Raw genomic sequence first — 13734 nt, forward strand, 5'->3', positions numbered from 1 at the left:
ATCTTGACTGCAGACACAAAGCTCATGAAGCTCAGCTTCACTGCATCGGCCTGAGAGTACAGTCTCCTTGGACTGTAGCAAATTACAGTAGAGTCCATCCCTTCCCCTTCTCTACACTCTAACACAAACCAAATTAGTTTATTAGGGTACTAGGATATATTGCCCCTCTGGTCTTAATAATAATTTGTTCCATGGACCCCTCCTTTCAAATCACTATATTTGGGTCATAGTTGGGCTCTAATGAAAAAGATCTACGACTCCCTTTTGTTTTTCGACCCAGTAAAAGCATTAAAGCATCATCAGCTGGTCTCCAGGGGACAGATTTAGTGGGGTAATAAAAAAATTAACCCAATAACATTGATGGAACGACCTACATCGATATGACACTGCGTAACACTTCCAACACAAAAATGCTTTCCCACTATCCCCAACGTGAGTTTATGAGATCTACACATGTAAAGCGACATTTTCCTAAATAGGTTAATTGACGTGTTGATTTAACAACTTTTTCGGACATTCAGTCGGACTTTCTGATTCTTTTACCAGGTGTGAAGTGGCAGTGCAGAGTTTGTTTGGAAGGACTGATAAGAAACGGTCAGCTTACTGCCTTTAACTGTTATGACTCTCATGTAGGTATGAAACAAGTGTTCAAATCAAGTCAAGCACAAGAATGTTTATGTCGACGATGCGCAAAATGTAAAGTACATTTTAGACTTTAGATTGAGGATGTGCTCAATGTGTTTTACCAGGCAGATCACACACTGCCTATATTGTCAATTTTAAGTTAACCAGGACACTTGCCAAGCTCAGTGTCCAAGCCTTACAACTAATTAGCCTACGGTTGAAGTGTGGACTGAACTGGTCCGTGCGCACTGCTCAGTGGCCGCTTCATCCCGTCCACCCTCCCAACCAAACCTGTCAGGCTGACCAACACTCACATCCAAAATGACCGAGATGCCTCTCCGTGGTTCCGGGGCAAAGAACTGCTCCTGAGCCACGGCCACCTCCTCTTTGCTGGAGGCGTACTCCCGGCTGGAGATGTTCTTGTTGTCGCTCATTTTGGTGACGATCCAGCGGACGAGCCCGTCGATTCCACCGGGCTGGGCGCCGCTGTTTCCGGACTGCGCTGCCGTCGCGGACTCGCTGTCCTGACAGGCTACGGGTTTCGGCTGCTCGCGGCTTTCTTGAGCTCGAAGTTTGGCTTGTTCTTTGTTCAGCAGTTTGTGGACTCCGTCCCTACAGTAGCGCGCTGCCTGCTCACACATCCTTTTGCCGCGGAGCGCTCATGCTGCGCTCTATGGGGGAGAGAGAGAACCCCCCCTCCTCCCCAGTTACATCACATCACCAACCCCAAAAACACTCCCACCGATCCTACACATCCTACATACCTCCGATAAAGTCCATTTAACGAAAACACGTTCATTGCAATCTTTTAAGGACTGGTGGATACGTTTTGTGCAGACTTAGGCTACTTTTACAGTTTTTAATCATATATTATTTTGTAGGCTATACCATATGGCCTACAATTAGAATGTTTCATGTACGAGACAATATTTAGGTTGGTTATTAGACTACATGTGCACTCTTTTTTGTCCTGCCTTGGTCTATATTGTATAAATGCTGTGAACAGTCAGGCAATAGGCAGTCTTCTTAAAGTCTTAGCGTGTGGCATTAGATAGTTATTAATCAAGACAGGTGTTTCATGTCTTGTTTTGTCGTCTATTGAGTAACCTAACTTCTGAACAACGTAAGTGATCTATTTCCTTCTCTCGCAGCACATCAGTCTGCGGGTGTGGACCGCCTGCGTCGCACAATTTGTCCAAATGGTGACAGCAATGAATTTCTCTTGGAGTAAGATGAGTTTAGAATGCCCGCCTATACTTCCCATGTAAAATTATAGGTATTAAAATGAGCGTGTCTTGCAGCTCTGCCATCTTTTCAGCCGAGTAGCCTACCTAAATCTTGCTTGCAATGTTTTCCATATGTAAAAGCAAACTGGGTGGGTTTAGATAAATAAACACTAGGTGGAAAGTCGGTTCTTAAATAAAAGTTGCAACGGATGAACACAAAGCTCAAGAACAGCAAGGTAACATGTTTTCTCCCAACACTAGCGCTGGTTGTAATCACTTGACATGATTGCCCCCTTGTGGAACCACGTGGAAAAACAATGTACTTCTCTGCAGGTCAGGAGTTAATTAATTTATGGACGCAGTTTAAGAAAAATAAATGTACATAATGAATACACAAGAGTTCAGGCACTAGATAAATATTTCGCCTACATCTTCAACTGAAAATGAACGTCTTATAGAGCTTTATAGAGGCATAATAAAGGCTGGTGTCTAATTGGTTGCTTAGACAACCAAAAGTAAGTTTAATGTGTATGTCTTGCTTAGGCTACTCAGAGGAAGCACTTCTGGAGATGCCTTAAAGGGCTTTAAGATAAATTGGTGTTTCTATTTTTAGAATTTTGTCCACTGGCCAACGAACTTTAGGGTATATAGAAAGTACAATAAATATGTCATTAAGCAGAAAACATACTGCAAATATATAAATAACCAATAATTTGTAATGGTGACACTCTGCACCCCTTTCAATATTGTTCTTAAGTCCCCAACTCTAGCCTTATCTTTCCGACAAACACAGATTCACACAGTCATAGGAAACTTGTACAAATGCATTTAAACTGCCTCAATTAAACTTTCATTCATTCTCTCTGAGCCTCTCCCCCTGCAGCTCAACTTGCCCTTTGCATTGCATGGTTTAAGAGGGCCATCTGGTGGCCAAAACACATTACTGAAGGTTTGCTTATTAACTACCAAAAATGTAACTTATACAAGATTCATTTTACATAAAGTAAATGGTTGGCCTTTTTTAAGAGCCATTTTTTTAAAGAGCAGAAGAGGATGTGTGGGTTTCAGTAGGGCAATATATACATCACCACTCACAGACAGGAAGTAGCTGCTGATGTTTTGCCATACAGCTTCTTGGGAGGAGTTGTTGGAGCCAGCTCTCGTCAGGTCTTGTAGTGAAGGGATGTTCATAGCTTCAGTGTGGGGGTCAGCCTGCCATGTGTAGTTCCATCTGTATGTTTGCCTTCACAGTCCAGTCGACATTTTCAGAGCTGGATGATGATGATGTAAATTGTCAACTACTCTGTGGGATCGAGAAAGGCGGAAGTTGAACGTCCTCTCAGATCTTGTAAAGGTTCTCCCAGAGTGGGTCGAAGCATATTACTCCTGGAAATTAAATAAATAATAACAAAATATGCCACTTAAAGCATTTTGTAAAACTAGATAACTATTTGTCAAAAATACATCTGAATTTAAATATTTTGATAAAATAGTCTGAAAAAGCTAGTTGTTAGCGCTTCATCAATGGGGAGTGCACATTGAAACACAGGATCCCATTCTGCTTGGTTTTAAGGTGTTTATTTGGTGACCAGGTGGATGATGTTGTAGATGTGGATGATTTTTTTCTATCACAACAAAGAAGTGAAAACATTAAACTCAATAAATTATAATACTAAACAAACAGAATAATCCAAATTATATTATTATCTCTGGTAAATCAGATTTACATCAATAATGCATCCAATTTCCTGATCAAAAGGTAAATACATGTCGGTTCCTTTCTTCTTCTGACTGCCAGGCTTGGTTTGGAGGGACAAAGAGGGAGCTGGAGGTATGAGGGCAGGTTTTATAGTGTTGGGGGTGTGGCTTACACAGGTGTGATGGAGGTCAGGTGTTGTGAATCTAAGGGATTGGAGGTTGTGATTTTAACACAGTCCGTTTTGTATGTATTAACAAAATGCTTGGAAATTGCTTTAAAAATGGTGAGTAGTATTATGTATACTGGGTAATTTTATTTTAATTTTAGAATTCATTCTGCAAATTATAAAGATCCAAGATCATTATTAGCTATGGAAATAATAAAGCTCCCATTATAAAGGCAATTACTCACTTGAGAGAAAAAGCCTCATCTGCTACAAATATGTTAGGTGTAGAGGGTTTTTAAGACACCTTTTGCGTGTTGGTTTTCTTAGAGAAGGGAGAGAAGAGACTCAGGTTCAAATTGAACAAACCAGAAGGTTTAATAAATCAAGGACATACAATGCAGATACCGAGGGTGTTGTCTCAGCTGAGGGTCTACCTCACTGACCTGCAGGTCAGCTACCAAAACCAGAGATTAGACCACGAATGTCGAAAGTCACAGGATTATATAGTTGTAGTTAGGTGCCTCCTCTAACATGTTGTTATGCTTTGTCCACAGGAGTTCTAGCAGAGGTGGGGTTATGTACAGTAATTTGGTAAATGGTTATATAGAGGCGTGGGCACAGGTTGTTGCACCTGGGAGAGGAGCATCCTGGGAGATCCAGTTTGTTTCTCGAAAGCCCGTCCAAAGGAGGACGCATCAAGGGAGCCGCCATCACTGCTTTGGCCAAAAGCTCCCACATCCAACTCCACGTAGCTGGAACTAATTCTTCATCTGTGATGTGATATTGTCTGATTATTAATTGTATTTACTGTCAAATAAGCAATTGCCTACTCCACTTTTGTATTGTATTGGATTTATTGGAACAGAAAGTAAAATCTTTATTACAATCACATTGCCAGTCCCCTTGTCTTGCCTCCCTGAATTCATCCTTAAATAGTAGTTAATATGTATGGGGTTAAGGTACTCTAATGTTTTGGTGCAATCCATCAAAAAAAAAATGTTGTCAACACTGACCCTATTTAAGCTGCAAAGTGATTTTCAATCAGTGCTCTCCTGACATCATTGCCATTTGGGTTTGCAGCATTCTGCATTTGAGCATCTTCCAGATCCTCCTCAAGTGGGTCCTCACCCTCGTCTGGCAAAGTTGTATATACCAGCTACTGCAACAATGATGGTCAAGGTAGTGTCCACTTTTGTGCGTCCCTTCTTCACACATGGAAATCTCCGCTTCCACATCCCAATAACAAATTCTATTACCCCTCTTGTTTGAATGATGGAGTAGTTGTAGTTTTTCTCTGCCTGGGTCTGAAGGTTCAAAAGAGGAGTCATCAGGTATGGGCTACATGCATAGCCATTGTCACCCACTAGGTGTCCATTGGTGTCCTGTCCTTCCAGCAGTGCACACAGTTGGCTGTTGTGAAAGATTTTAGTGTCATGTGTGAAACCCATCTTGCAACAACGTGTGTGATCTGGGCCTGATCATCACAAACGACTTGAACATTTATCGAGCAGTAACCCTTTCGATTACGGAACAGTTCCCCATTCTCACCTCCTGGGTTGGCAATGGTAATGTGGGTGCAGTCAATAGCCCCAATGACTCCTGGAAAACCTGCTTTCCAGCAGAATCAAGCTGTTGTCTCGCTCCATTGTTCAAAACATATATACTGATCCTTTAAATGTGCAATTGTCTTGAAACTCTGCTGACAATTCTGCAGACTGTGGACTGATGAACTCCAAAGAGATCTCCATCAACCATCTGAAACAGCCTGTAGCATAAAATCGCAAAGCTATTATAAGCTGCAGAAGAGATGACACAGCAAAGTTGCTCTCACTTTCATGCTTGATAGCTGGTCCGACGTTCTCATGGAGGTATGACAGATTCTTTTGTGAATCTGTACCGCTGTAAAAACTCACTGTTGCGATCAAATTAAATTGGGTTTAAGATATCTCTAATTTTCCTGCGAGTACCTCTTTCCGCTAACCCCATCCAGCGCAGATATGAAGCCATGTTGTCAAGGAAACTGAGATATAGCGAGCATAAACCTCCTCCAGGGTTGGTTTAAATATAACTGCTAAACCAGGTTTCGACCAGGCTTAAAATAACTGGTGCAACAGATTTAAATTCAATCTAGGTTTAAGTGGAATTTAAACTGAGACTACCAAAGGGTTAACATAAACCAGGATTAATTATAAACTAAGTTTAAACTAGGTTTAAAGTTTGGTGCAACACATTTAACACTTAAACCTTGGTTTAATTCAGTTTTGGAGTTAATCCATGTTCATCAATGTCAGAAGAAAATTTTAAGCTGCTCATGGTGGATCGGATTATTAGAAGTCAGTAACAGAACACACCTTCAACAGCCCCGACTATGGTAAAGATAACTTCAGTAGTTTTGATCAGTCAGCAGAATAGTTGGTTACAGAATTTCCAAGCCAGAAGAAAAACAAACAAAAATAGTCAAGACATTTACCATATGATGTGCATACGTATTTATTTACACACAAACACACCTGATGGAGCGTGACATATGGAGTAATTAACCCCTTATTTGAGTGAGGAAGTAAACATGGCTCTTGTGATGATTTCTTTGTTCTTGCTATAGTGGAATCTCTTATATCACAACTGGTTAAAATCAATTCATTTGTATTGGTCTGGTGCCAAATTCATGACATGGTATCACAGGACACTTTACAAAAAATATAAAAAATTAACTCATCAAAGATTTAACAAACTATTAATCAAATTAATTCTGAAAAATTATCATTCCAAATGCATTTTGGGTGATTTAAACTCAAAGTGAAAAACAAACCCAATTGAGTTTGAGTTATTAAACGTGCAATGCTAAATAACATTTGTGAATCAGTCAGTCAATATTCATCAGAGCAAGAATGATGAAGCAACATCACCACCCCACAAATAATTTTAAAATCAATAAATATATTACCTGACATATCCTAACTTACTTATCTTGCTTAACTATGAAGCTCGTGAAATGAGAAGAAGTCTCAGGTGTACATGATGTTGTTTGGTGAACTAAAGAATTGGTAATGTAAGTTAAACATATCTTGTCAAGTGTGATGAGGTGACAGATGTTCTCCTTTAAGATGAATGGCATAAATATGAGGGCTGCTTCAAAGTCACAATCTGTAAGACATCAAATATATTTGGTGTTAGAACATTTTTTACATTCAAAGGGTCCAGGTTAATGAAGCATAGGTCAGTTTTGGGTAACCCTTGTGAGACCATATGCTGGTGTGATTGGCCCCTGGGTTTCTCATAAGCAAGACAATGCTAGACTTCATGTGGCTGGAGTGTGTCAGCAGTTCCTGCGAGATGAAGGCATTGATGCTATGGACTAGCTCGCCCGTTCCCCAGACCTGAATCCAATTGAGCACATCTGGGACATCATGTCTCGCTCCATCCACCAACACCACAATGCACCACAGACTGTCCAGGAGTTGGCGGATGCTTTAGTCCAGGTCTGGGAGGAGATCCCTCAGGAGACCATCTGCCACCTCATCAGGCGAATGTCCAGTCATTGTAGAGAGGTCATACAGGCACATGGAGGCCACACACACTACTGAGCCTCATTTTGACTTGTTTTAAGGACATTACATTGAAGTTGGATCTGCCTGTAGTGCGTTTTTCCACTTTAATTTTGAGTGTTAATCCAAATCTAGACCTCCATTGGTTAATACATTTGATTTCCTTTGATAACTTTTGTTGGATTTTGTTGTCAGCACATTCAACTAAAGAGCAAAGTACACTGCTAAAAAGAAATAAACACTAAAATAACACATTCTACATCTGAACGAGTAAAGTATTTTTATTAAATACTTGCTTTGTTCTCTGACTGACCGCCAAACTGGTCATTCTGGAGGATGTTGCAGGCAGCAGAACATTCTCCACGGCTTCTCCAGACTCTGTCAAGTCTATCACATGTGCTCAGTGTGAACCTGTTTTCATCTGTGAAGAGCACAGTCTTGGTGTTCTCTGGCAAATGCCAAACGTCTTGCACGGTGTTGGGCTGTAAGCACAATCCCCACCTGTAGACGTCGGGCCCTCATACCACTCTCATGGAGTCTGTTTCTGACCGTTTGGGCAGACACACACACGTTTGTGGCCTGCTGGAGGTCATTTGACTAGCAGTGCTCCTCCGGTTCCTCCTTGCACAAAGGCAGAGGTAGCGGTCCTGCTGCTGGGTTGTTGCCCTCCTACGGCCTCCTCCACGTCTCCTGATGCACTGGCCTGTCTCCTGGTAGCGCCTCCATGCTCTGGACACTACACTGACAGACACAGCAAACCTTCCTGCCACAGCTCGCATTGATGTGCCATCCTGGATGAGCTGCACTACCTGAGCCAACTGTGTCGGTTGTAGCCTTCGTCTCATGCTACCACGAGAGTAAAAGCACCGCTAGCATTCAAAAGTAACCAAAACATCAGCCAGAAAGCATCAGAACTGAGAAGTGGTCTGGGGTCACCACCTGCAGAATCACTCCTTTATTGTTCGTGTCTTGCTACTTGCCTATAATCTCCACCTTTTGTCTATTCCATTTGCACAACAGCGTGTGACATTAATTGTCAATCAGTGTTGCTTCCTAAGTGGACATTTTGATTTCACAGAAGTGTGATTGACTTGGAATTACATTGTGTTGTTTAAGTGTTCCCTTTATTTTTTTGAGCAGTGTATATTATATTATGAACACATACACGTGCTCTTTCACTGACATTAGTTTTAGTTTAGTGGTTCATTTGAGCAGCAGACAAAATAACAGACATCAGATGTGCTCACAGGGAATAAAAGAAACAGGAAGAAAATGCTCTCAAAAGGAGTAGGGTGAAGTTCCCAGAACTTATGTGACCCCTACCCCTGACTTATCAAACATGAAAGTGCAGTTTGTCACAATTTACTTATGATCGTTCAAATGATAAAGAAGAGAGGAATACAAAATTATTTACCATCAATTAATCCTTTGATAGGTCCTTAATAACACTTATTTTATAATTTAAGTTCGTTCAAATTATAGAAAATGAAAACAGAAATGCAAAACATTTACCAAGTATTTTCTTAGACCTTTTATAGGTCCATCATAACACTTGTGTTTATCGTTTATGATCGTTCAAATTATTGAAAATGACAGCACCCTCTCTCTCATTCTCATAGTCATGGTGCTGGCACTGATATTATGAGTAAGAAATTAAGAATGTGTGCCTGCACATCTGTAGTGCTATATACTGAAAAAATTCTTCTCGAAGACGGAGTCTTCTGGAAGAAATAAATTCAAATGAACAATCACACTTGTTTCTTTACTAAACGATCAAATTAATTCATTTATCCATCAACGTGCCATTGCCTGCCATATGTCTTTGTTAGAGCATAATAAAAAGTCTTTTAGCATAAAAGCACACATTTTTTAACATGTCAAACATCCTGTAACAAAAGATTTTTGCCGTTTGAAATGAACCGAACCGTGTGAAAATCTGTTCGAAATTTGGGGAGTTTGGATGTTTTCTGTAATTATATTGTATGTATATTATTTTTATTATGTCTATAGTTAGACAACACAGGACGATGCCAAGCTACACAGTTGGACTTATTATCCAACATTGCCAGAGTGTTGCTTGCACACACACAAAAAAATCAATAAATATATATAATATTATATTTTTAACTTTATCATTTATTTCCTTTTTTTTTTTAAACATAAAAACACTAACCTCATTTTACAAAAAATAACCTTTACAGACTATATTCCTCTTTTAACTTCACCATTTAGCAACATTCTGCCCTAAATATAATTGTGTCAAGATATTGTACCCTAAATGTTTGGAGAACATCAATGTACCTGTTAAGTACTGATAAGGGTACAAAAAGTCGACTTGAGTTCCAAAAATTAGTCATAGGGGTCCAATAGTGAAAATTTTACCTGGAGGGCCAGAAATGTACACATCCGTACCCGTATTTGTGACAGTGCAGAGTAAATAAAAAAATAAAAGTTCTGGAAACAAAATGGCCCAACATATGAGAGCCCAAGTCCCAGGTTTAAAAAAAAAAAATCACTCAAAAAACTTAAACAAAAGTTATCAGGATATACATCCTTACACATCTGCTCTTCTTCCTTAACAATTTTTGCCTAGTGAGGAAAAGGGGTCATTTATCAAGTCGTTAATACGAACAATGTGTCACTGTATGCACTATGCAGTGTGGTGATGCGTAGTGTTGTGCAGTACGTGGTGTTTCCTTCTTCTCTTTGTGCATGCCGTACATTCCATCCTGACACTGTCACTTTTGTTTCCCCCTTGCGCTCCTTTCAACAGCTCAATAGATAAATTCCTCCACCCATTGAGGTGGCAAGTTAAGGACCACCGCCCACACAGAAAGATGGCATACAAAAGCTTAAACCTGTCTTTAGAAGACTGACAGGAGTGGATCCTGCAAGTATATAAAGTCATCTGAACTAGCCCGACATTCAATTGCTGCAGCATTCCTTTAATGCTTAAATGATTGTAATTTCAAGAAACAATCTACTTCATTTTAAAAGTGTAAATCTACACTGAAGGTTAAATAACTGGTGATAGTAAAGGCTTAGGAAAACACTTTTATACATTAAGTTTGTGAAGATCACATAATTGATCTGTGATTATGTGATTTATCACTGCTTTCATAGATAAAAAAAAATCAATGTATGATTGTGATAAAAGGATAAGTGTCTTTTTTTTAGATGAAGTCCTTTAGATATCTTTACCTGCCTCATAACAAATCATATTTGTTTTCAAAATTTGAGGCGAGTCTTAAGCTTTGACATTTTTCAGCGAACTAGAAGTTCCAAAGTGTCAACTGCTCCAATATCATATTAAGTCCATACAGTGAGTAGCCACAGGGTGGCACTGTTGCACTCATATCCGCATTATTGGTCTGTCTAATGGATGAAAGCCTGGTAACTAACAGAAAGTAGTCACTTGTATGAATATGACTGAAGGCTTAAAGTTGCAGCCAAGTATCACATAAAAAATATAAAATACGATAAGATGCACTTTATTATCCCCTTGGGAAAATCTGTCTTGGACTCAAAGGAGCATCCAGACATTCAGCTCCTTCCACTGGTACCAATTAAAAAGGTCATTTAATGTCAGGAGAGTTTTAATTCAAGCCATTAAAATGAAATGTGGTTTTATAAACACCTTGTTTCCCAAAATGTGGGGGCCCACATATTTCAATACACAAACGACTTCAAGAGTCCATCAACAAAATGACATACATAATCCCCACCACCTGACGGGTCTTAATGTGACATTAACATGACAACTTCTCAGTGCAGTTTTTCTGATGGCTACCTGAGAGTGTTAAATAACCATCTGTTTTCAGGTTGTGACCATTCTCTCCCGACCTGTTCTGAAAAAATAAACAAGAAACTTGTGTAAATAAAAACAGCCTCTGCATGCATTTGCTGCTTTAGTCTGTTGCTTGTATTAGCCAAAAGCACAACTGGGTCATGGACATGAAAACCAGTGACTTGTCTGACCAAAACCCCTGACTGACCTTGCAAACCCTTCAGCCTCAGAACTACTCTTTGTTTCTTTGTTGACATTCCTGTGGATTGCTTTCTTCTGTCTCCAGCTTCAGTATGTTCTCCAGAAGCCTTTAAGGAACCAAGACTGGTGGCAGTTTACCACTTCTGTGCAAAGAGTTTAATGGTCATACAGAAGGGGAAAAAAACAACCACAAGTTACGTTGTTAGTATTCTGCCTTTTAAGTTTAACTTTTAAGAATAAAAAATAAAAACGGATGGATTTTTGACATGTAGGAACAAATTCAGGTACAAAAATTTCCTTAACTGTAGAACAAACGTGTACGGTTCAAAAAACCGATACCCCCTTTTTCATTTTATTGTTTACATTTTATTGTTAGCATTTTGACTACATAGTATGTTAACAACATTGGGCCAATCATGACCCCCTTTTTCTGTTTCCGTCATGGGTTTGCTGACAAAGAAAGAAGCCCCCAAGCTGTGGTATAGTCCCTTCCCCCAGTCCCTGCCAGCAGTGAGCTTGAAATACTTTCAGTCATTAACACAAATACACACATTAGCGGTCACAGCACTCCTTCTTTGCCTCAGACTTACCTATTTCGTTTGACTTTTCTTGTTGCACTTAGATGTTTGTCATTGCTTATACTTTTCTTTAATTAACAGCAACAACAATGGGTGTCATTTTATTGAGAAAAAGGGAATTCATTGTTTTGGTAGAGAATATGTAATACATGGAGCCACAGTTTAATTACAAACTGAGGCAGTCCGCATTGAGGACTGTATAGCCTCTGTACATGGAGTGCATAATATAACCGCTAATCCACTAGTGCCCCAACATAGTACAATTTAAGTGCCTTGCTGTAGCCTTTTTTTTTTTTGGCTTGAAAGTGAGCTGATTAAAGAAGACTGGTGGAGAATGCACCAACCATAACTCATACTTTAGTGTTATATAATACTCATCCCATTAGTCCAATGTTTTTGGCTTTCCTCCTGAAATACCACTTTCTCTGATTACAGCAGCAATTTCAATCATCACCCCATTTCACAGTGCCTAGTTCCAGATTTCTCTCTCCAAAGATTCAATGAAGGTCAGACTGTGCTTTACACTGGAATGTCTTTCTAAGACAAAAGAATCATTTTGAACTTTGCTCAATAAGGTTAAACAGTAATATTTCACCACTTGTGGGTTTGAAGACAGTTTTCTTTTCAACAATTTTATGTGCAAGTTTTGTTTCCGCAAAGCAGCTTTAGCCTTGCCCCTGAGATTGGAATAAATCACATGTGAATGTCAAAAAATATATATTCACTGTTCCTCATTCCAGCTCATCACTTAAAAGGATATTTGCAGATAAAAATGCAGAAGTGGCGTACAACGATTACCGTCTGTTTTTATAGATTGCATGTTAACGGAAACAGTACAACACTACACTACAGAACACACCCAAATCTGAATACAATCCGATCTAACTTACTGACAAAGATGGCAAATAAGTGTGTTTATTTTTGATGCAAACAATTTTACGGAGCAGTCTGTTTTACTACGTTCGTTTTAATTCTTGCTGTTTTCTTCCACTGACCGAAATTAACGTCCGGCCTGCCGAATCTACCTCGTCATTATTTATTGATGGTGTCTCATTGAGAGTGACACAGATGACACATTAAAGCAACCAAGGTGTTCAGATTGAGTCAGAATTGTAGGAATAAGACTTGATATCACCTCCTTATGTGGTTTGAATCAGATCTGGAAAAATGTTGATGTCATGTGGCTTTTTGTATTCAGACTGGCAAAAATAAATAAATAAATCACACCACATACAATCTGGATGTGCTGAAAATCTGATTTGGAGGTGCAATGTGAACAAGGCCTTAGAATCTTGGATTTATTTATGACATTTTTCTATCAAAATGTTACTAACAGAAGTCTTAGTCTCTTCTTGGTGCTCATACGACTTGGTTTACTGACCATGTCAAACAGTTCAAGTGTCCCTCATTGTGTTGGTCCTTGCTAGTTATATTAAACCTGACAGTACAGAAATAGTTGTACAGAAGTCATAAAATCAGACAGGTAAAAGGTTTTAAACTGTATTTTTTATTTATCTACCCCTTCAACCACAATCTTTAGAGAGGTGTTAGATTGAAGTCAGATAGTGAAAGAAATGGTTTCAAACTGCCCCTGAAATGTGACATCGGAAAGGTTAAGGCTGGGATGATGTACATATTTTTTTTTATAAAAGCGGCCTGAACTCGAATTTCCCTCTCGCACATTTAACCATCTGCAGTATTCACTGACAATGAAACAACCTTTGATATGAAACCGTCAATTTCCAATGTAGCTGTCTGAAAGGGTGCTGTGTTTGGCTACAGCGTGACTTTGACCCAAGGTGATCTTGTCGGTTGTGTATGGTCATTGCTGTCGTGGCAGTCCACCAGGCCAAGTCTGACTCATTGCTGCTCACACTGCAGTATTCTGCGTCTCACTTATCTGCATGC

At 39.5% G+C, this 13734-nt stretch overlaps 1 protein-coding gene across 1 annotated transcript in view; it reads right to left on the reverse strand.

Moving 5' to 3' along the window:
* necab2 (N-terminal EF-hand calcium binding protein 2) overlaps window positions 1–1329 on the reverse strand; it is a 122317-nt gene extending 120988 nt beyond the window's left edge. Inside the window, exon 1 of the mRNA XM_079347247.1 lies at window positions 939–1329. Coding sequence (XP_079203373.1) covers window positions 939–1265 — 327 coding nt within the window. The 5' untranslated portion in view covers window positions 1266–1329. The remainder of the gene's footprint in view (window positions 1–938) is intronic.
* Between the last annotated feature and the right edge of the window lie 12405 nt (window positions 1330–13734).

The sequence above is a fragment of the Symphodus melops genome (genome assembly GCF_947650265.1).
Source record: "Symphodus melops genome assembly, chromosome: 6".
NCBI lineage: Eukaryota > Metazoa > Chordata > Actinopteri > Labriformes > Labridae > Symphodus > Symphodus melops.